Genomic DNA, 24,402 nt, shown 5'->3' on the forward strand with positions numbered 1-24,402 from the left:
TTAATTGGGGTTGTTATGGCTGCATCTCAATTTTTTGCCTTTAGCGTGTTTTTGAACTTTGAAAATGAGAAGTACATTCATTTCCCTTTTTGCAAATTGTGACGGTTCTGTACACCTTGTCACAAATTTGGGAGCATCGCTGTGAGTCCAGGGGAACGTCGTGGACTGACACCCCAGTGCTGCTGAAGCAGGTCCGTCTTACACTGGCGGTGCCGTGCTCTGGACGCAGCCGAGGCCGCCTCCTTTCCCGTCCTTCCCCTTGGCTCACGCGGCGTCCTTCGGGAAGAAGGAGCCCAGACGCACCAGTAGGAGCGGCAGTAGTAAGTGTGTCTTTGGGAAAGTGTCGTCCCAGACTCAGGCGGCCATGGGCCCAGGCCAGAGAAATATATGGATGATATCAGCATATATATATATATATATATATATATATATATATATATATATATATAGTTTTAATTACGTGTTCCTTTCAGTTAATGATTTCTCTACGTCTGTTGAAACACAATGTTATGAATATAGTGACTATGCGACCCAAATCTTACTTCTTGAGTTATATGTCCTTGTTTTTAACTAATATGCACATGCACACATCACCTTCCTCACATCCGTTTTTAACAGAACAGTCTTTTAAAACATTGTGTGCTCTGATGTCGAAGAGATTCAAAACAGGTTCCAGTTTTATTTTTAAGGTTTTGGGTTTTTTTTTGTTTTGTTTTGTTTTTTTTTTTAGTTTAAAAGTGGAATATATGTTTTCTTTAGCTGTAAAAGCACAATCAAGGCACCATGATAAGTGAGTCAGTGTTGTAAAAGTAAAACGAATTTTGCCTTCACTCACATGAGCTATAGAAGGAGGAAGCTTTATTGTCCCTGGGAAAGTGATAAGGCAGAGTAATTGTATATTATACTGTCCCAGAACATCTGCCTGAAGACTGTTGGAGCAATTCATCTATCATGGGCGATACAGCATGTTTTGTCTTTTTGCTTTAACCCGTCCCCACTGCTGGCCTGCGCGGAGGTTTTGATAGGGCCTGCGCCTGGGCTGGGGCTCACATTAATCAGTCCCCTTGTTCAACACTCCAGCTGACATAATTACAACCTGCGTACAGCAGTTATTCAAGCCGAGTCCTTGTCACTCGTGGTGCGAAACTACACAGCTCCGATCCCGGAGGAGATTGCCTTATCACACAGAACAAGGGCTCGCAGGAGTCGAAGAGAATAGAAATGGGAAAATGTCTTCCGGGAGTACTATATATTCCTTTAAAATAAGACATTTGAGAGACTTACAAGGGACAAAGAGAAGCATTGTGTGCAGAGACTGAAATGAACCGGTTATTATTTTTAAATGGATTACGTGGAGCATTTTGTAAAGATGAACATAGATTAGTAAGTAAATCCAGTGGCCCCTCGCCATCAGTGACTATTTTCTGTTAACTGTTTCTGCTAAGTGATCCTATAACGTCAGAATTAGAAAAGCCTTCAATGCTCCTTGATAAGACTCAATTTAACAGAATTAATAAAGTATTCACTTGAAATCTACGATCAAGCAAATATGCACTCGGGGAGTTTTGTAAGGAGTGGAGTTCCAGCCAGGGAAAGATTCTTTGGGAAGACTTTCAGGGAGGGGAAAGCTTGCAGTTTCCTGTGGTCATGCACTTGGCAGAGAAACTTCCCGTCTCCTGTCCCGTGTCCTCGCTCTGCTCCCAGCCTGGGTGGGTGACAGGCCAGGCCCTCTAGTTGACCGCGTGTGAGGGATGCCGTCTGCTTTTGGCCCATGAAGTATTTTCAATTTTAGGGGAGTCCATCCCCCCCCAACTAGACAAGAAGAGTCTTCGAGCAGGTCGTGGTGTGTGCCATCATGTCTGTCTGTGAGGCCACCCGCGGGCCGCGGTACCCTTTCGGAAGGTGTTGGTGTTTGAAATCGAGCCGTTTTACTTTTCTCTTCAACATTATTAGATTGTCCTAAGTAAAACCAAACTCTGGCCTAGACTATCAGAAATAATGTAAAATACATTTGGTTCAGTGAAATTCTACTGATGTCACCTTGAATTTGAAAAATCTGTCCACTAGAAATGCTACAGTAGATTTTCATATATCTATTATATGTTATATAACATAGGATATGTCTTAATGGCACGTGATTTGTCAAGTAGCCTTTTTCTCAGGTCACTAACTTCTAGCCACAGTTCAATCACGTACCACTTCAGTGGTTCGGACCCCTTCATGGGTATGTCTCTGGACACCGTTTTGTCGCCTTTTCCCCTCTTACAAATATGACTCCAGTGATTACATGGACCTAAAAGGATGGACAGGCCATCCCTTCCTGAACATCCTTTGTACATACCCTTTGGCTCAGAAGACTTCTCTTCCTTGTGCCTTTCCTGGTTTGACAACATTTCATGCCGTTAAGCTTAGGCGGTTAACAGAAAAGGACGGAATAAAACCCATCATGTAAGGAAATAAATGCGAAGAGGTAAAGACTTGGGTGGGGGCTGTGTTTTCCAAAGGTCCAGTACAAAAGGAAGGACAAGATGACACTGAAGAGAGTTTCTGCTGGCGCTTACTGCTGGCCGACAGATTAGTGGAAGGAGGTGGAACAGTCTGTAGGCTAATTGGATGTTTTGGTTTTCACAAATCATGATTTTCATGCGATATTGTTAGCTCAGCTTAGAAAAAGTGTTTTTGTGACCAAATAACTTTGAGAACACACTTGGTATAGTGCCCTTTGTCTGCTCCCTCTAGATCATCATGAGCAGTGCGGTGAAGACTCGCAGGACTCCTGCTGTAGAAGATTCCTCCTGGCCTCCACTGGCGATACAGCAGGATATTGAGAGTTGAAACAGTTAATGCAATGTATTGTTTTCTCTTTGAGCCAGAGAAGAGTCAAGGAGAAATCAAGGTTCTTCGGGGCTTGCACTCACCAGTGGCCCCTCCTTCCTCCATAGGACACGGAGGACAGGCCAGGTCTGGCCACACATTTAAATCAGTCTCCTTTTCTCACTTCACAGGGTGGAGGAGGGAGGCCCTTCTTGAAATGTTAAGACTAACGAAGTAATTTGGGTTTCTAGCAGAGTTCAGTGTTGCTGCCTCCCATTTTCTTCCTTGTGATTTTCATTGTTCTCCAACAGAGTAGAAGGTGGGAAGGAGGTTGTTAGGTTTAAAGCAGATTCTCTCCTCTTTTGGGTTGTAGATGCCTCGAGCAGAGATTGAGTAGAGAAGTACTGTAATGAGATGTGACCGTGGGGCCATGAATGGTGAGGAGCTGGTGGCCGGTTGTGCCTTCACCTGGAACAGTGGCAGTAGTGACACAGTAGGCAAACCTCTGACATGATGAACCCGTCGAAGGAGGTGCTCTCTCCGTAGGAAGTGTGCACCTCGTATGTCTTGTTAGAAATCAGCTGAAGTCAGTAAGGCATCTTAAGTAGTGTGGAAAAGCAAGGTGGCTTTAGGCCATTATCAATTAAAGATTCCATTGAAGGGATCTTTAATTGATAATGCAGTAGTGCAAAGGTGAGATTGTTCACTCTGTTTCAGAATTCCATTTTCTGTTACAAAGCACACTGTGGACGTACGTGACTCCTCTGTCAAACGGGATTGCCTATGGGGGCGGAACCCAAACCCTTCCATTGTATGTTTCCTGTTCTGTGTGTGATAGGCACTACATTAAATATAGGTTGAATAAATTCATTTTGGAAATAGGAAGTTACTACAGGAGGAAATAAGGGGTTTTTTTGTTTGTTTGTTTTATTTTTTGTTTTTGTTACTGGACACTTTACATATGAACTAAAGTGGTAATTGGGCTTACATGGCTTATCTTCTGAAAGTGCCTTCCAGGGAGTGGGTTTGGCCTGGCCTTGTTCCCATGGCTTTTAGACCAGCACCTACCTGTGCTAAGAGAGGCCTCCTGGGGATCACATGTGGCTGGTGCAGCAGCTGCCATCGGGCAGCTCTCTCCTTAGGCACACAGTTCCCTGTGCTAGCTGCTCTCAGAACATGGCCGCGAGCACAAGGACAGCACCATGACCAGGAACCTGGATCCCTGTGTCTACTTGGGAACAATGGAAGATGATCAGTAATGCCTTGATTTCCATCTGCTTCTGTGCTGACTTAACAAATTCTTTTGTTTGATAAGATGTGGTTCTGCTTTAGCATCAGATTATGCCCATCACCTTCCATCACATAATGTACACTAACATAATTATAACTGAGAAATGGAGAGAGAAGATGTATATGGGTTCTTGTGGTCAGAACGATTAATTTCAAGGAACTGGAATTTATGAACAGCAGACTGTCATGAACATAAGTGATCTGGTAGGAATTACCCTATTTAATAGAAGCCACCAGTTAAGGGGGAAAATGAAAAGAAAATTCACAGAATTTAGAGCAGGGTGATCCAGAAGCTACCCAATTAAAATTTGCAGGAAAAATTCAAGGCATTATATTTTGTGATTATTTCTGATACCTATAAACTCTTTTTGTCTTATTTTAAAAACAACAACAACAAAAGCCTTTGAATAATTTTTTAAGTAATTAAACATGCCATTATTTTAAAATATCTATTTTACTTAAATACCCATAAAATTTACCATCGTACATTATTTTTACTATTTGAACCCTGTCATTTGAAAAGTCAGAGTTTCACTGTTGCACCCCATTTCCCCTGAGATAAACACTTGAAATCATTTGTATCTTGGTCCTGGTGGAGATAACCTAAATACTTTGCCTATTCCTTTCTTCTTTGGTTTGCACACAGCATCTGGTTGTTGTAACATGTCCAAAAAAGTTGGCTCGATTACCCTATTTTCTGCAACACCCCTCCTCTCTTCCCTGTTTTTATTGTGGTATTCTATTTGACCATCCAAGTGGTTACCTTTACAGCTTGATTTACTGTACTTAAATCTTTTACCTGATTCATCAGTGTGAATTGTCTCTATGTAAACAGGAGCATCTTTGCATTTCGGGTCTGTTCCCAGCTTATGTTGGCTGTACTGCTTATTGTTTATAATATTTACATTTGATACAATACTGTACAGTCCACTTGCTTTTAAAATACATGCTCTGATCCTATTTGCTTTGCATGAGTAAAAGCTAGAAGATACTCTGATGAATCATCCAACTGTTCCAAACATATACTAAGCAAACATGATCGTTTCCTGGCTTGGAAACCTTTCCATAAAGATAGTCACCATCAATCGTTTGCTGACTTTCCTTTTTGTACCCATTTAGTGCATTCATATGTCTGTGTGACTGTGTGCATATGATTTTAAAGAGCTAGAAGAAGCCATATGTGTATTCAGTTGGGACTTGCTTTATATTTGTTTTAACTTAATAGTATGTCTTGGAAATTTTTCTGTAGTGGGACATAAGGCTTATCTTCTTTTATTTGATGTTTTGGTCCAACAAATAGGGGTGAATGATGAGAAGTGTACCTACCAGGCCCTTGTCAATGGCACTTGTGGGGAGAAAGTCAAAGGCTCGTGGATGTTGTTCCTCCCTTGAGCCTGTGTCCACACCTCTTGTACTCTGAAACATCACCCAATTTTACAGTGTTGGAGGCCATACTGGGAAAGTTCTGGGTCTTTGGCTATGGAACTGTTCAGCTCCATCACTGGAGGAGCGCTGTTCCCAGGGATGTGTGTTCAGAGCTATTGTTGAGCAGTGTAGCAACCTGGCCCTCCAGGTCTCTTGCCTTGCCCTCACACCACGAAACATTCCTGGTTGGGGAATATCCTCTCTCTTCTGCAGTCAGGCTGTGTCCTCCCAGTGCTCTACCAGGGTGTAGTTGGCTTCCATGAAGCTTTGTAGGACAGCAGCTCCTCCACAGGGAAGCAGGCTTGCAAGTTAACCCTTGCCTCTCAGCAGTGTTGAATCCCACAGTGTGGGTCACCAAAATGAATGACCCATTTCCCTTGTTAACACCTATCTAGCTTCAAATTTTTTCTCAGTGTTTAATGTTTAGCTAAATAATGGCTTAATGATTCTTCTGGTGGTTAATTTCTAGAAATTGAATTCCTAAATCCGAAAGTATGTGTATGATTTAATGTTGAAAGCTACCCTCAACTGTCTCCCAAAAGCTGACACTTGTCAGCGGTGATACTCATTTCCCTTCCCAATAATTAATATTACCAATCTTCTTTAATTTTGCCCCTCTCTTAGGCTTTAATTTGTATTTTCTTGGCTCCTGGAATCATTGATTACCTTTTAATGCTTACATGACCTTTTATAGATCCCCAATTATAACTTTCTTGCTTATTCGCTCGTCCTTCAGCTTTCGAGAGTTTTCTCTTTTTCCTTATTAATCGTAAGTGCTCGTCTTGTAGTCTTTGTATTAATCATTTGTCTTTATTTATGTTGCATGTATTCTCTCATTTCCTCAACTTGTCTTAACTTTATTTATAACGTACTATGGTACAGAGCCGTTTTAACTTTTAGGAAGTATATTTTGCTACATCTTTTTGTAGCATTTGGGCTTTGAATTTAGGAGTGCGCTTTCCAACCAAGATTATAAAAATATTTTCTTGTATTTTCTTCTAGCACTTTTATAATTTAGTGTGCTTATGTTAATGCTAAAATCCAAATGGCATTTATTTTTACATGGTTAGGGCTATAAGAATCTAATTTGTTTCTCCCCATACAGCAGGCTTTTGACTCAACACCATTTATTATATAAAACCCATCATTTCCGTATTGATCAGAAATGACATCTTTATCCCTTATATATGTGGATATTTGTGCTGTCTGTCCTGGTGATTTATTTGGTTCAACACTCCAAATGACATTCTTTTGCTAAACATCATCGATAAAATATTTCATTTTAGACAGGGGAATATGAAATTCTTTATTCTTACAGCTTCTCACCAATTTTAAATTTAAACAGCACAAATGTTCCATAGTCTAAAATTATCAGCCTCCTTCCTTATGGGCCCTTAGTGAAAACAGACATGGTAGAGGATGATAGACCCTGGGCTGCGCTACTAGCACTGTGAGGCCACCCTGAGCTAGCGCAGTGGAGCGCGTCCCGCCGGCTTGCGGTGACCTGGCAGCTTCGTGTTCTTCTCTCCCATAGAGATTCTCTCATTTTTCTTAGACTGGTTTTTTGCCCAGTAAATTTATAATTAAATACTACTGGTTAAGAAAATAACTTCTTAAGTTTAATTTACATAAATGCTTTCCTTGGGTTATTCCTTATTCATTTTGAATTACTGTTATAAAGATATAGTAGAAGCCCCTTTCCACTGAAATTTTAGATAAATACGTACTACAGTGCATAGTATTGATACATTCGTTCCAATACATAAAACGTAACTACAGAGTAATTATTTTCAAGGATGTGAGTTCAAAGACTATAATCCAAACAGGCAGGTGAAGAAATTGCATTTCTCAATATGCACACATACATACACTTACATAACTGTTTGGGGAATCTGTTTTTATTCAAATGAATTGAAATGGCCTTTCAAATACATTAAGAAATACAATAAGAAAATTGCTAGTAATGATCCTTTGGTTGAACTGTCTTCCATTTAATAGGAAGACTAGTAGTAGTAATAAAAAAAGAATTGGGTACCTACTGCATTTTCTGAACATGCTTGATCTAATTTACTTTAATTCTCCTGACAGCCTTGTGAGATATATGTATTATTCCCATAAACCAAGAGTATGCCATGGTCAGAAAGTTTAAGAATCAAGGTGTTGAACAAAACTGACTTGTTTCTTTAAGTAGAACTTCCAGAATTTTTTATGTCAATTTACATACAGAGCAATGCCAAATTGTTACCAAAAGATTAATCACTAATTTCACACAAGTGAATCTGAGAACGTTGAGGCAGATATGTAGCTTCTCTTGGGGAAACAGAAAACTCAGATTTATTTAGAATCTCTGTGTGCAGAGACCCTTGTATATACTTCAGCACATGACCTCTGGGCCAGTCTCTCTGTGTTTCAGCTTCTGTATCAGAAAGATTATATTATCAGTACATATTAGTAAATACATAGGAAATACCCAGTTGTGTCATGGATATTAATTTATTATTGGCCCAGGTCTCTCTGTTCCGTAGTTAGCTTGAGATGTTTGCCATGCCTGCTGAAGACCACAGTCTTACGACTGACTCCCTGATGGCCTGGGTTGGTCTCTGTGAGCCTGCGGTGATGGAAGGAGAAAGAACAATGTGGAGGGATGAGTTCAACCAGATGTGAGCCTCCTGCGGCCTGGCTCATTGAAATAGGTTGGCACGTGCTCAGACTGACCAGCTTACTGTAATCGGAAGTCCAGAATTAGCTTCAAATGAGTAAAATACTGGTGAGATGACATTTCAAGTCCATGGGGGCAGAGATGGACTAGTAATGAACAGTATGGAGAGATCTGGTCTACAGTCTGGGTCTGCACTTGGCCACCACACTCTCGGGTGGCTCTGAAATGAATCTAACACTTAATGTATGGTTATACAACTGTACAAGTAGCAGAACCAGATTTGGGACAATTCTTTTATAACTTCCAAAGAAGGAAGCCATAGAACAAAATTTAAAAACTTCTGCTTTTCCATAAGCAAAGTCAAAAGAAGAAAAAAAGGAAACGAAGGAAAAAAATGTGCAGCTTCTGTCATAGACCGTCAATCTCCTTAATGTGAAAGAGAATGACTAACAACACTAGAAAAAAGGAGATCAAAATACGAAACAGTGAAAAGAAAATACATATGGCATTTCAATATTTGAAGATACTTAGCCTCATTCATTATAAGAAAAATGCAAATTAAAACTTAAAAACTTAAAAAAATGAAACTCCAGTGAGCTGGAGTTTTTTCCTCCTACCAAATGGGCAAAAATTTGAAAGTTTGGTAACATACTTCATTGGCAAGAATGCAAAAACAGGATCTCTCCAACGTTGTTGGTGGAAGTGTAAATTGCTACAACTTCTCTAGAGGGCAATTTGGCAGAATTTATCAAAATTACAAAAGCATATGCCCATTGACATTTGAAACACTTCCATTTGGCATCATGAAATTCTCTTGGCATCCTGAGGAATACAAAGTGTTCCACAAGATTTTTCATTGCAACCTTGTTTACACCAGCGAGTGATTGGAAACAACCTTCATGCCCCTCAGTAGAGGATTGCTTAAACATAATACACTGTGCCCCTACTGTGGAACACTGAGTGGCTGCTCGGCAAGGGGAAAAGGAAGGCAGAGGAGAGGGGGAGGGAGTCGCCAGCAGAGTGGAAAGCAGCAGCAGGAGGTTCTCACTTGCTGCCTTGTTAGGTAAGGAAAGCAAGATTATGTACCAGGAGGGTGGAGATAGGAATGTACAATATATCCAGGGTTTGAAAAAGTCATTTTTAATTCTCCCAAAAGATTGATGAGAAGTTATAACTTGTACCTGCCAGAGGGAGTGGGGGTTGTCTGGGCAGAGCGGGACAGCGGTAGAAGGCCGACTTTCACTGTGTCTGTCCGTCCTTAGTCTTTTTTTTGAAATACACAGATGAGTGTTTGTTCAACAACTTCACTGGTGCTTTTTGTTTTAATAACCAAAATAACATATATCAAAAGAGGGAAAAATTCATAGTTTTTTGAGCTTCCTTTCCTTAGACTAAATATAAATTTAAATTAACGCTTTTTGTGTAATAGTGAGTTAGTAAGTAGTGCTGATAAACAATTTTGCAGAGCTCCAGAAGCACTTCTGATGTTCTGGTCATTATTTTGATACACATTGCCTTTGGCTGAATAAAGTATTTCCTTTATTACATATATTTCAAGAAGCCTTAAAGTAAGTTCCCATTTTGGTCCTTTGGCTATTGCCCCACTTGTGTAGTATGTAATGCCTAGTACCTTACTCTGTGTATCTCTCATGAGCTGCCTCAAGACTGTCAACACAGCACATCCCCAAATCTAATTCTGAGTTTCCCGTAACTTCTGTTCACACCGTGCGTGCACGTCGTGGTCCCAGCAAGGACTGTGTCCCTAATCCTCGTGGGGAGCCTGCAGCCGGTGCTCAGGCCTCTAACTTCGGAGGAACCACACTGCTCCACCTTCCCGTGCCGAGTCCCGAGTAGTTGTCCTTCTTCTTCTGCCACAGGGTCTTGATTCCCGTGGCTCTGGAGTAACTTCTCAGCTCAGAACGTGTGAGTCCTCCAACAAAGTTCTTTTCTGAGACCGTATTGGCTCTGGCAGGCCCTACGCATTTCCATATGAACCTTAAGAGCAGCATTTCATTTCTGTAAAACATTCCACTGAGCCTTTGACAGGAGTGTGTTAATTTTTTAAAATATTTTATTTGTTTATTTATTAGACAGAGACAGCGAGAGAGGGAACACAAGCAGGGAGAGTGGGAGAGGGAAGCAGGCTCCCTGTTGAGCAGAGAGCCCAATGCAGGGCTCAATCCCAGAACCCTGGGATCATGACCTGAGCCGAAGGCAGAGGCTTTATGATTGAGCCACTCAGGCGCCCCTACAGGGAAGGGAGTGCATTAAATCCGGACATCAGTTTGGAGAGTATCGCCATCGTAATATCAAGTCTTCCAGTCTATGAACTTGGGACACAAATATGCGTTTTACATTAAAAATCAGTGTCAAAGTGAAGACATTGTTCAGACAAGCAGTCGTAATGACTGTGTGCCTGGCTGGCTTAACTGCTGTTATGCCTGGAGATTCAGCCATGGTGCTGTCGGCAGCGGCACCTGAGCGCCCCACCTTCTCCTGTGCCACCAGCCTATCTTAGCCCCACTTTGATTTGCCGTGCCCATCCCTACTCGTGAGTTCTGTTTGTGGGAAGAATGAGCATTTGGGGGCTAAATAGCATTCAGAATTACTTACAGAAGGTGTCTGATCTATTTATTGTTCCTTGAGTTTTGTGGCATGTGACGGGATGTTCTCGAATGCAGGGAGGAGCCTTTGCCTCTGCCTCCTTCAGGTGCTCTGCTGTGAAGCGCGGGGGCACAGTACGTCCTAGCTTTCACTTCTTAGCCTTCGACCAGAACAGTTTGATTTTGTAGATGCGAAAGGCTCATTTTTGTTCCATTATTTTAAAAAGTTTTCTATGGCGTGACATTAAAGGCAGAGGAACACATTTTGATTGCATGCAGGTACGCGGCCATCCGTGAAGTGTATGTATCTTTCCTACTGCAGACGCGCGTTGCCTGTTTTACGCTCTTGTTAGCCTGTGTTTAATCCTAATGTATTTAATTAGCACGTATTTGATTTAATTTAATCTTATCTATTTGTGTAAAAAACAAAATTATTAAAATATATATATACTTGTATTATACATAAAATATATGATTAGTATATGTAGTATAGATAAAAACGTGCGTGTGTGTGTATGTAGACCTGTGTGTATGAAGTGGCCCTTAATACCTTGTGAAATATCAGCGAACACAGCACTTCTTTCTTGTTTTAGTCTCTATTTTTGAATAAAAAGAAGCCTCTCACCTTTTTAAATTCTCCCCCCCTTCACTTGCTTCACCGTTAGTCTCCTGATTGTTCACTCCCACATGCTATTTAGGTACTAAGAGATGTTAGTTTATTTTTGTCCAAGACACACCCTTTCCAAAAACAAAATACTCTGTTTTCCATGTCACCTCTTAAAGATTGTCCCTGGAGATGAGGATCCATTGCTTCACGTTATCTCGTGTTTCAGTACGTGTTACAGATTGAAGGCGGTGGTGGGTTGGTAATTCTGATTACCTCACTTGATCAGGATTGTGTTTGATGATTTTTTTTTTAATTTTAATTTAATTTTTTTTCAGTGTTCCAGAATTTATTGTTTATGCACCACACCCAGTGCTCCATGCAATACATGCCCTCCTCAATACCCACCACCAGGCTCACCCAACCCCACACCCCCCACCCCTCCAAAACCCTCAGTTTGTTTCTCAGAGTCCACAGTCTCTCATGGTTCGTCACCCCCTCCTGTGGTTTGCTTACTTGTCTTTGATCATTTTTGATGCCTCGCTTTTTCCATGAGGAAATAATGTCAGTGGTACCAGAGAGTGGGCAGTCCTAATAACAGCACCGACTGAATACAGTGGGGGCTATTGGTTCTCACTTCACTCCCCGGTGTCGGTACACACGGGTGAGTTGAGGGGCTGTCATGGAACACCAGTGGGAGATCTCCAGAATTATGGGACTGATCAGGAGGGGCTCACTCAGCTAGTGGGAGAATTCAAAACATGGTCCTTTTCCTTTTAATTGTCACAGAAGTGGACAGATGTTTCATCCACTCCCAGATGTTCTCCGGTTACTTTGTCAACATGATGCTATTACTCCAAGGATATTTATAGAATCAAGAGACTCTACAATCTCCTCCTTTCCCTCGACTGTGCCTAACATCGTTGATATGCTTACATGTAAGGATGGAGATCTTGACCGTTGACGGTCAGCTTATCTCCTGGTGCTCCCCCCTCTCTGTAGAATCTCTCACCGTCTCTGCCTCTAGGAGCCGTGTGAGGGCCTCAGAGTAGCAGGCCAGTGGCCAGCACAGAGGACACGAGAGGTCCTTATTCAGTTTTTACTTAGTACAGTGATGATTAACAGTAGGGATTTATAGAAAAAGCAAGTCTGGTAATTCAGTAGTGGCAAGAAAGAGATAGGCCGTATATGCATATTCTCACAAATGTAAGGTATATTTAGTCTAAGTCTAAGGTTTATTCAGAAACTGAGTATAAAGCTTGACAGAACCCTAGCCAAAGGCAAAGCTTATAGAAGCTGAAAAAAATCTCTGGTGGTGTTCTGGTTCTTCTTATTTTTAAAGGTGTTTGTTGGTGTTATGAAATTCTTAATGGAAATAATATATAATCAAAGTATATTTGGGAAGTGGAAGCGGGCATTGTTGTGTAGTTGCATTCCCATCTTGCTGTGCTTTCTGGTCCAGCTATAGAGGGATTTGTCTGGTTTAATCTTTCCAACTCTACATAGTTGGGCACGTGCTTTTCAGGACAGGTTCTGTCTGGGGATGGATGGGATTCAGCCCGAGCTTCTCCAAGGGGCTGGCTTGGATCCAGTTACAAGACTGTTCCCGTAACACGGATGCCCATTCACGAGGACAATATTTGCATTTCTGCTTCATCTGGTGTCTCTAGGAGAGCTTGTCCCTGTCCCTCCACGTCGGTGGAAGCTGTTCCTAGAGCCGCTGCCATGAGCTCCACCTTGCTCTCCTGATACTCCTCCGTTGTCTCCGCGTGCGTGAAGGGACCATGTGCGTACTGGCTCTCTGGATTTCTGATGTTGCCTTTGCCTGTGACCAATAGCGTCGGCGTGATGCGCTTGTTGGGCTGGATCCATTCTCGCTTTCCTCACCAGTGTTCTTAGAGCACCTGCGGCAAAGTCAGCTGCGCAGCGCGTGACACACGAGTGGAATCCCACCTGAGTGTTGGGGCACAGAGCCTCGCTGAGCTTCCGCGTAGGACCTTTCATCGTCTGGTGACATGCAAAATGGGTTTGCTAACTACCGTTTTCCTACTTCACTGGTCACGGAAGCTTCACTTCAAACAATTCCTGCAGGAATTTTGTGCTCGGTGGTACCCTCCAGAGATGCTGATGATCCTGTTGCTTGATTTTTTTCTTCTAGCATTTAATTTTGCTCTGTGGGAAACTTGAGGCCAGCCTGATTTTTTGTTTCTAGTTAAGTGTACACCCTGACCCGCTTCCCCGGCCAACCTGCTTGCATCTGCAGTGCCCTTTTTAGTACTGTTCTAGCAGAGACAAAGAAAGCAGCTGTGCCTGTGTTCAGAAAGGGTCTAGGTGTGCAGTGTCTGATGCCCAGAGAGGCAGAGGGAGGAGGCAGCAGGGGGAAGAGTGTGCTTCCCGGAGCTCAGGCCTGTTCCCTGGCATCCGGGCACTTCAGGCCCTGCCTTTCTGAACTGGTAGGAGAAGTCGGAGAGGACCCTCTCCCTACTTCCAGGACTCTCTGCCATACAGAATACGGGGCCTCCATGGTATTTTTCAGCCCCTCGCGCTGAGACCGACACCAGCGAGGAGAGCTCCCGGGCGCCCGACCCACTGCTGCTTTTCTGTCTTAACACTGTTTTAGAGCTCACTTGACAGAACTCAAAAGCCACAGCTGCTTTGTTTCCTCAGTGCTCTAAATTCAATGAGGCCCCTGTGCTTTTCTTTGCACCACTCCTCCCTGGTGGAAGGTGTGTTCTTGGGGTTAAGGAAACTCCTTCAGTGCCCTCAAGTGGCACCAGAATAATCTGATTGTAAAACTGTAGAACCCGGGATTTTGTGCTTCAGGTTCCACATAGAACTGGATCACGAAGGTTAAAGACCAACCTAAAAATTAGCACCAGATTCACAGACACTACCAGCGTTACGGGATGACTGTGTTACATGCGTGGAAATTACTGCACCAGGACAGCCCCGGACCAGGGCCTGGCCCACAGGAAGGCCTCCATACGTGTTAGCTCGTATCCTCGTCTGCGGTCCCATGGTGCTGATTCGACCTTAACGTGGGTTACTTTTCTTTCTTTCTTGGTAGGTCAAACTGTGCTGAAAACATCCGAAAGCACATTTTACACACGGGCAAACACGAAGGAGTGAAGATGTACAACTGCCCTAAGTGTGACTACGGAACGAACGTGCCTGTGGAGTTCCGGAACCACCTGAAGGAGCAGCACCCCGACATCGAAAACCCGGACCTGGCTTATTTGCATGCTGGTAAGGGCTCGCACTGTGAACGTAGTGTCGTTCATCCCAAGCGTGAGGATACCGTTTGTCCGTTACTGTCACTTATTTTCACACAGTAGAGCATGTGAAAGCATCTTCCTCAAGACCTGGAAAAGCGCATTCCGGGCTCATCCCACCCAACTGTGAAAACGGTTCTTTTCTCACAGTCATCAAGAATACATACGACAAAATAATCCAGGACAGTAAAATCAGTTACAGCGAATAGTCAACAGTTGGCTGACTAAAACGATAGCACTTGTTTGAACTCCACGTTTTGACTAATTGGTAACAGTTTTAAGTTTTTTTCAAAAAAGGTTGGCGATGTCCAACGTTACGCCGTATCCCTGTGCACACGGTCCTGGGGTGAGTTCCCGGAGAGGGAGACCACAGGCCCCGGGGTGTGAGTTGAGCAGCTTGAACGTCAGCCCCATTCCCTTTACTGAGTGACTCCAGGCCTGCTGTGTACCCCTGCCTGGTGGGGACAGTAAGGGCTGTTAGCACAGCATGTCACCATCTACACCGGGTAGTGCAGTGTGTGTGCACCACTCATGTCCCAGAGATTAGGAGGGACTTGTCTGCAGCGTGAGGGGCACGGGGCTGAGGGCAAAGGCTGACCACTTGGTCTCATGTCCCTGCGTCAGTGGGTCAGCAGATCCATACCTGTGTGTAGCCCAGCGTGCCGTTTTAGGAACAAGCACACCTTCCTCAAGTGTGGCGTTCCTTCCCTGCAGAGCAGCAGGGGATGGATGACAAGAGTGAGGACACGTCGGAGGAAGCGCTCACCCTGAAGGAGATTTACAAAGAGTTCCAGAACGTAGGCCAAGCAGGACTGTCTTTCAGTGATGCCAGCTGATACAGGGGGTGTTTTTTTAGGCAAATGCCATGGGATCAGTTAGAGCCACGTGAAAACTCTGCTTTCTGTACTGGGCCTGTGACCTCCAGCAGGCCAGCCTCCTCATGCCTCGGGTTCCTCCTCTGTAAGCCTCTGTGGAGGCATCTGTTTTCAGGGTCGTTGTGAGGAGTGAAAAAGCTTATGGTCAAGCCCAGTACTTTTTCCGCCTGCCTAGCAGGAGCAGTGCAGAAGGGCTGCAGGGTCCTGGTGCTGATGCCGGACCATAGGGTCCCGGTGCTGATGCTGGACCATAGGGTCCCGGTGCTCATGCCGGATGTGTGACCAGAGGGTTTGAAAGTCACAGGAAACCCCACCCAAGATGAAAAGTTACGGGAAACCCTACCCATTGCCTACCCATTAAGTAGCGTTTGCTCAGATAACATTTATGTTAAAAGAAATGGAACTTAACGGATGATTTGAGTTAGAAAGATATTCTTATTTATTCATTATTAATACATCTGGCAGTTTAAGGTTATTACTTGTTTTTTGCTGATGTGTTCTTTCAGATTTCTGTGCATGCGCATATGACTGGCTTTTTAAGCAGTGGTAGAATGTCTGTTGTTGTCATCTGTGTTGTGTCCAGGGCTATTTTTGAAAAACAAAAACACAGGTTGGTATTCCTTGCATGTTGGTGAGGTTGTTACCGAAATGTTTTGAACTGGACCGTTTATAGCTTTAGCACAAGAACAGATAAAGTCAAATTGCAGTGTCTTCTGACCATCAGTTCCCATGGGTTCTTCCTTAAGTTGAGTCATGGCCAAACCGAGGCCAGAAATACTGCCTGTGGAGGGAGGCCCTTCAAGTAGCCACCAAGCAAAATGACCTGAATTGACGCCAGGTGTCAGGAAAGTACCGGTTTTCAGGAGAGCCCCGCTGCGCCTCCTCAGGGCGCAGTGTCAGCGACTTCTGTCTTTCCGTTGCACCAGCTGGGCACTGCAAATGGGCTGTTTCCCTAAAATAAAGTCCTTACAACTTTCAGATGAGCACGGGCCGGAGGAGGAGGGAACTAATTGCAGAGCGTGGACGCACATTCTGTCTGTGGCTCTGCACAGCCTGCGTGGCCGGCGCCGTAGCTGCCGCAGCCGCCGCAGCCGCGCTGGTCTTCCCTGGAGAGGCGTTTTGAGATATTATTAGTATGAGACAAGTTGCAGGAAAACTTAGTCTAGTTTCTGTGTGTGTGTGTGATGCTCACGCGCATAGGTTCCTGGTTTTCAGTCTATATGTGGATTCTGTTTGAAACTGTTTTCTGCGGGAGCCGCCGTAGCGAGCGTCCCTCAACCGCACCCGTGCAGTGGCCTGTCTGTCGTTGGTGTCGTCAGTAGTAGTCTGTCGTTGGTGCCCCCCGGGCCTGGCACTCACGCTCTCTGGTAGTAGTTTTGCTTTGGTACACTTAGCTCGGTTAAGAGAAAACTTTAAAAAGGTGAAGATTTTTAGGCTGTAACAGACTTTCTAACCTTGTGATTGTTAATCGTCTGTAGTACCTGCAGGGTGGGGGAAGGGAGCCTTCCTGGTCTGAAGTAAGACTGAACCGAGCTGCTGCGGCGCCTCATTCTGCACCGTCTGGTGGCGGAATGGGGCGCCGCACCTGCCAAACCCATGCTGGGCGGGTGGTCCTGGGACAGGTCCCGCCGCGGCATGAGGGTTTTGTGCAAGAGTGGTTCCCAGAGGGTGCCGTCCGCTGTGTTCTCTGCCGTCTACACTGTACTTGTGCTGAGCGTCTCGTAACCCGGCATTCGGGGAAGCACATTGTGCAGTTCTTGGAATAAAGGGTTGAGTTTAAATCTACCCAAAAACAGATGAACAAACTCACTCTGGTCCTCACATGGTTCTACCATGTGTATCAAACATCCGAAAGACCAGCAGGAGGGACACATTAAACAGTGGCCATGGGAAGTGCCATTTGGGGTATTTTCATTTTTAGTTGAGATAGTATTTGGAAATTTATATGTTCAAGTAAGGAAGATAGCTCTGGGGAAAGAAGCTTTGCTGTGTTGCTGCGCTTCCCCTGGTGGGGGACACGAACATGTTTCTGAAATCCTGGAGGCAGTGTGACCTAGCCAGAGTTTCCTGGAGGCCGGGTCATGCCCTGGTTCACCATGTCGTGAGGTCGCAGCCCTCTGCATGTCCTCATGTGCAGAGTTAGGGACGTTCTGTGCTCCCCGGGGCATGTAGGCGTGGCCTTCAGGAGAGGCTAGATCTGAACGTCCGCCCCATTCCCTTATTGAGTGACTCCGGGCCTGTTGTGTACCCCCTCTGCCCGGTGGGGACAGTAAGAGCTGTTAGCACAGCATGTCACCCTCTGCACCAGGTGATGCAGTGTGTTGCACAGTGACACGCGCCCGCACTGCGCGTCCTGGGTCTCCAGCGCCTCTGTGTGTAATCCGTGGTCTCACATCTCAGTGACTTTCACCAACTGAACCAGTGATCTTGGTATCGTTTCTCAGTTCACACTCCAGAGAATTAGAGGCTCTGTGTGAGCTCTGATTTTGGTTACAGCTTTGTTCAAAAAGCATAAAAGTGGTGATTTTTAAAATAAAAGTTGATTGTTTAAAAATGTGTTTGTTCATTTTTAGGCATTTGGGGATTTTTCTAGTTCTCTTCTTGCTAACTGTTGAAAGAGTAATATAAATCGATTTCTAGCTTCCATCTACTATGCTTACAGAGAATAATACTGAATTATTTCAATCCTTTGACATTTGTTTATGCTTTCTTTGTGCACAGCATTTGGTTAGTTTTGGTAAATGTTTGAGACATTCTAGAAAGGAGCATAAATAATGGTGCTGTTTGGTGTGTATTCTGTGCTCCGTACACATCACTTAACACCGCGTTTTTCACCGTGCTGTTCGATTCCCTGCATTTGTACATGGTTTCATGCTACCTCTGTCAGCTGCAGAGAAGGGTGCCGTGCAGTCGCCCACTACAATTGCAGATTTGTCTGCGTTCTCTTTTTTTAAATTCTCTTACTTTTGGCTTTACATATTTCAAAGATATGACTGACTACTCAGAACTTTAGTATTATTTCATACACATCCTCCACTATCATAAAGAAAATGTGTATATTCCTTATAATCACGAAATGTGCCTTTTTGTCTGTTGTAGTGCTTCTTGCTGTCGCTCCTTGTCTCACGATGGTGCAGCTGCATCAGCTTCTCTACAAACTGCATATAGAGCTGCATTTGGTTTTTTGATCTGCTGTGACAGTTTTAATCTTTTACATGAATAGTCTTTTACTTTTCTACTTGTACTTTATATCATCATTAATACCTTCGTCATGATCCAGGGTAGAAACTACCCAAATGTCCACCCAGCAGAACGCATAGAAGGCTGTGTGGTCACCGAGTGCCCTGTGGCTGCGGAAACAAGCTGTAGGGAAATCTCATGCTCGTAGAGTTGGATGCACTAAAGCTTTTCTAGATACATAGTTTTTTGTTTGTTTGCTTTGGTTTTTTTAAAGATTTTATTCATTTATTTGACAGACAGAGATCACAAGTAGGCAGAGAGGCAGGCAGAGAGAGAGGGGGAGGCAGGCTCCCTGCTGAGGAGAGAGCCCCAGGCGGGGCTTGATCCCAGGACCCTGGGATCCCAGGACCCTGGGATCATGACCTGGGCTGAAGGCAGAGGCTTAACCCACTGAGCCACCCAGGTGCCCCATGTTTTAAAAAAACATGATTTATTTACTTCCTATATTTCTAGAGAGATTCATTTAGGTCCATTCTAGATCCACTGCGATGAGACTTTACAATCATATTAATCCCCACAAAACCGACATCAAATTAAAAGTTGCCAGAATTCTGTCATTGTACATTATAATCTTTTTCTCTTTAGTGAAACCCATTTCACCCCACAAATGATCTTTATTTGACCTTTATATCACCGACTGCTTGTCTGCCGTCCCCGTTACTGAAACATCAGCTCGGTGTTCGTTCACTGCGCCCGGAGGTGGATGAAGGACGCTCCGTGTTTGCAGTGCACGTGACCTTCTGCCGGTTGTGGGGGCTGGTCAGGAACGGCACCTGGAGGAGGGGACGGTGAAGGTCGAGGAGGCCATGAGAAGGTGCAGGGGAGCACGTGTGGCTCTTGTGATTGTGACAAAGAAGGAAACAAGAGATGGTTCTCTCTCGTGAATTCCAGGCCGGTACCTCAGAGAGCGTGCTTGCCTCTGAGGTGGCGCTCGCTGCTGCCGGGTGTGTGCCTGCAGGACGGGGCGGCCTGGCCACACTCTGCACTGTGACCGTGACGTCACCTCAGTTCCTTCACCTTTCCCCTGGAAGCTGGGACTTCTAGTGTCAGAAATGTGCCTGTGTTTGTTTAAAGGTGAGATCAAGTGATGGTCTCTGTTCAGGAGAAACTAAGTGTTAAGTGATGACATGGTATTTTCTCTCATTCCTTTGTTTTCTACTGTTATAGGGTTTTTAAAAAAAATTTATATAAACTGATGTGATTTTCATCAGTTCTTATATATTAAGACTTAATCATTTAAAAATGTACATCAGGTCAACCTGTCCTGTGCAGTGTGATAGCCCACAAATCTACCGTAGTCTCTCCACAAACTGGGGTTTTCTTATTGTTTCTTAAGATAATCGGTTTTTTAATTCTTAAAACATGTATTATTTAATCGTATCCCGTAGCATTTTCCTCCTACCTAAGTGTAAGAGGAAGAATGTGAACGTTCGGTTCTTCCCAGACTCCATGTCCTTTCTCTTTCCAGCGCCAACCAGTCCATACCACTTAAACTCTGAGGACACTTAACGGGTCCCTTGGTTCTCCGCGTGCGCACTGCTGTTTGTTCGGGAGGCCTGGATTCCAGGTTCTGCCTTGGAGCCCCGTGCTTCACCTGTCACGGTTAAGAAACAACAGCTGTAGCCTTTTGTGTCTTAACCATTCCCTCTCATTTTGCGGAATATTCAGATTTCCTCATAGAAAAGATTTTCTCCGTCATTAATTAAAAGCATTAGTGTTCTGATCCACAGAGCCTTGTAGGATGTAGTTTTCCCCAGATTGTAGGGCCTTCTATTTTTAACCCCATTACTTTCAGCCCCTTTTGTTAGTTGGTGCTCTGACACATGTCATGACATTTTGTACAATAATTCATTTTATGAAGAGGTCCAAAAATCTCAGAAAATCCTGACAGTGTCTCATTGGTTCTCCTTACATAAACCAATTATTACTTCAACCTAAAAAGGAACGAAATTTTTTCTGACAGGATTGCCTTTGGTAAATCCATGCTGACTCACTCCTATTAAATTGTACTTCTCCAAATGTATCATTAAGCTCATCCATAAGTATCATCTCAAATTTATTTCCTAATATAGATGTTAGACTAGCAGCTCTATAATTTTCAGCCTCTACCCTCTCTCTTTATAACCTTCAGACTGGATTCCTTGTTTTCCAGGCTCCTGGTATTTCACCACCGACAAAAGACTTCCTAAAATAATTAACAGTTCAACAGTTTGATTCTTTACCCTCAGACATCACCCATGGGTTAATTTACTGTTTTTCGTAACTGCTGCTAACTGTCGTTGTTCCCGTCTCCCTCCTCTCTGTGTTCTGGCACCTTCTGTCTGGCACCGTGTCCGTCCCGGTGTGGCGGGTTCGAGTAGCTGGCTTTTCTCTCAGTCTCAGTCCTGTGGGATTTCCCGAGTTTAGAGCGAACTACCCCGCGTGCTGTATAGCCGGGGTGGGGGTGGGGGCTGCGGCGAGTCATGCTAAAGCAAGGGTGTTCTCATCTGCCAGCTTTTCTCGGTAATCCGCTTGCTCTCCAGGATCCGCTCGTTTGCCGGATGATAAACAGATCCTCTCCGCTCATCCCTGTTTCTCTTTTATTGACTAATATACTGAAATATGTTTGTTTGCTAAACCTCCTAAGTATACATTTTAAAATATTTTTAATTCAATCTGCTTAGAAAGGAATGTTCTGGCTCTTCTTTGGTATGTCCAAGAACATACCCCTGCTTATCCCCGTGGAGCAGGGTGAAGAACAGACGTGCTTCTTTCCTTCAGTCTGGTCCACACTGGTGCCGCCTGCTTCCCGCGGCCCCGCTGCCGTCGGGCAGCCCTGCGCGCTGGCCTTCCTGGAGTCTCGGCTGCCCCATCCTGCGAGCACAGGAGCTGGAGACCCATCAGCCTCTGTAGGTTCATGAAATTATCATCGTGAAGCCTTAACATTTTGGAGTTTTAAGACTTCAGATAATCTGAAAACATGAGCTAGGAAGTAACATATACTAAATAAAATGAGCCACCATGGTAAATGTTTTCACGGTTGTCCAGGGCCTGGCAGATGGCACGGGGGTCAGTCAGATGAACTCGGTTGTAGCGTCCTGACTCTGTGGCTGTCAAGATGTGTAACTTTAAGCAAGTCACTCAGCCATTCTTTTCTGTGTTCTCTGACGCAAGGTGTGTGCCCCTGGTTAGCTTTTCTTTTTACTATCAGATTAAATAATGCATATGAAAAAGCTTTGAAAATTATTATTGATACTGAGATTCTCTTTAAAAAAAAAAAGATAGCAGGCTTTGTTATTGCCCTTTAGTAGTAGGAAGTTAAAAGAAAAAGACTGAAATGATTTCTTTGCATTTATTACAAAGAGTAATGAATCTTTTAACCATATATGTGTTAGTGGGTATCCGTGTATCAGCATAATATTCTGAATGTGGAGCTAAAGTTGGGGCTAGACAAGGTCTTTATTGGAAACATCGCTTCATTTATTTGAATTATTTCTATTCTTTGTTATTTAGTATACTTTACATTTTTAAAACTGTTTTTGTAAATGAGTATGACGCCGAGATAATGTCCTTTCTATTGCATATTTCAACATTCTATAGAGTCCTGAATGGCAGTCACAACATTTAAAATAAAATCACAATTTAATCCACAATTAAAATACAGATTTTGTTAGTAAACACCTCCTACAGTTGACAGAAGATAATCTGAAATTCATGTAAATCCACTCAATTAATCATTTCTGATGGATCTCGGGCCCTCAGAGCACTCAGGCTCATCCCCTAGCTACATGATCTTAGAAGTTTTAAAGTGAGGTTTAATTTTTTTTTTTTTTTCCAGAAAAGAACTCCATGCTCTTCTTTCTTGGGAGGCCTAGCCAAGTGTAATTAGCCTGTGTAACTCAGAGTCACATTAACTTCCTCCTGGGCTTCTTTCCTTGCCGCCACAAGGTTATGTAGGCACAGGACAGAATGCTAACCTCATCACCAGGCAAAATTGTGTTCTTATCTAGGTGAAGATTTACCACATTCATGAGCAGAAGTCTGAAAGTTAAAATAGTTAAAGAGAAAAAAAAAAAAGAAGAAAACAAAATTGTGATCTTATCCCTCCTGACAACTTCATTTATCAAAATTTTAAGGGGAAAAAATTGATTGTGGAAAGTTATAGGGGATACAGTACGATTTTATCAGGTAATTGATGTGGCTTTTACTTATATATAGACCTTTTATCACCTGTTTAATTCAATATCATTTATATATTTTAAAAATTTACACACCCTCACATTTATATCTTGACCCTCACTAACATGCAATTTCATACGAGAGAAACAAGGCAGGCGCTGGCAGGTCTTCCTGCTGATAGCTCATAGCCGTCATTGTTTCTGTCGAAACCCTTTATGGAAGAAGAATGGAACAGGTTCTTCAAATTACAGGAGAAGTTTAGGAATACTATTTAATTGGCATAGCTCAGAAGATGTAAAACGTACTTGTCAATCACTCGCAGATAAATTTATTTCTGGTTTTTTTGAGCAAAGTTATCAGCTAGCAGGTTTTCCTTGTTTTGAGTTTTTATTTTGAAATAATTTGGAGCTTACAGAAAAGTTGTGAAAACTGGGCTGAGTTCAAATATCCTTTGCCCCACTTGCCCGAATCTGAGTGTCAGATGTAACCATGGCAGGATTACCAAAACCGAAGACACTAGTGTCAGTGCCAGACCATCCGCTGAGCCACATCCTCCGTTCACGTCTCACAGGTCCCCTTCCTGTCCTTTCTCTTTTTCCAGAGCTCAGCTCCGGGGCTGACGTCCCCTCTCGTTCTTCTGTCTCTTCAGTCTTTCAGCCTCTCGCAACCCTGATTCTTCAAGTGAATAGGGATCAGTTCTTCTGCAGAATGTTCTTTGTTTTCCACTAGTCTCAGGTTGACTCATGATTTGGCTAAGGTTCTTTAAGCGTCTCCCAGAGTAGACGTGCAGCCTGTCAGGGTGCATTATGGTGGATGGTGTAAACTGGACCCATTGAGTGAGGTGGTGTCTCCATCTTTCTCCACTACAGACCTACTGTTTTCTCCTTTTAATTAATACACATCTCCGGAGAGATACTTCAGATTATGCAAATAGCCTGTTTCTCCTCAGGCATTTGCCCACTAATTTTGACATTCATTAGTGGATCTTGCCTACAACAGGATCTGTGGAGTTTTAGCGGTAATACTCTCTTTCCCTCATTCCTTCTGCGTTTAATTGGAATTCTTCTTTAAGGAGTATCTGTCCCTTCACTCCCAATTATTTTTTATTCAATTTATTTTTGCCAGTATGATCTGTTGTACTCTGTGGTTTACAACTGAGAATAGTCAGATTGCTCCAGCGTCCGCCATCGTGAGCTCCTTCCAGCAGGCGCCTGCGTCCTTCGGGGTGCCGCATCCGTTCAGGGACACCTCTTTACTTTCTAGTACCGCAGTGCGCTCCAGGCTCCTCTGGTGGTTTGCCTGCCTTGATCCTGAAATCTTCGTCTTCTTTAAGCAGCTTTGGTTTCTTTCATAGGAGAAGGGTGTTTAGAAACCAAGATCCGCACACTGTGTATACTCAGTGCTTCTGTGCACTCTCGGCTTGTGGGCTTTCCCAGCAGGTGGAAGGAGGAAATGGATGTGT

At 43.7% G+C, this 24,402-nt stretch overlaps 1 protein-coding gene across 1 annotated transcript in view; it reads left to right on the forward strand.

The window, feature by feature from the left end:
* The window catches only part of ZNF407 (zinc finger protein 407), a 427,312-nt gene that overhangs the window by 275,950 nt on the left and 126,960 nt on the right, over window positions 1-24,402 (forward strand). The window contains exon 8 of the mRNA XM_059409836.1: window positions 14,463-14,641. Within this exon, the coding sequence (XP_059265819.1) occupies window positions 14,463-14,641 (179 nt within the window). The remainder of the gene's footprint in view (window positions 1-14,462; window positions 14,642-24,402) is intronic.

This window comes from Mustela nigripes, chromosome 8, assembly GCF_022355385.1.
Source record: "Mustela nigripes isolate SB6536 chromosome 8, MUSNIG.SB6536, whole genome shotgun sequence".
Lineage (NCBI taxonomy): Eukaryota > Metazoa > Chordata > Mammalia > Carnivora > Mustelidae > Mustela > Mustela nigripes.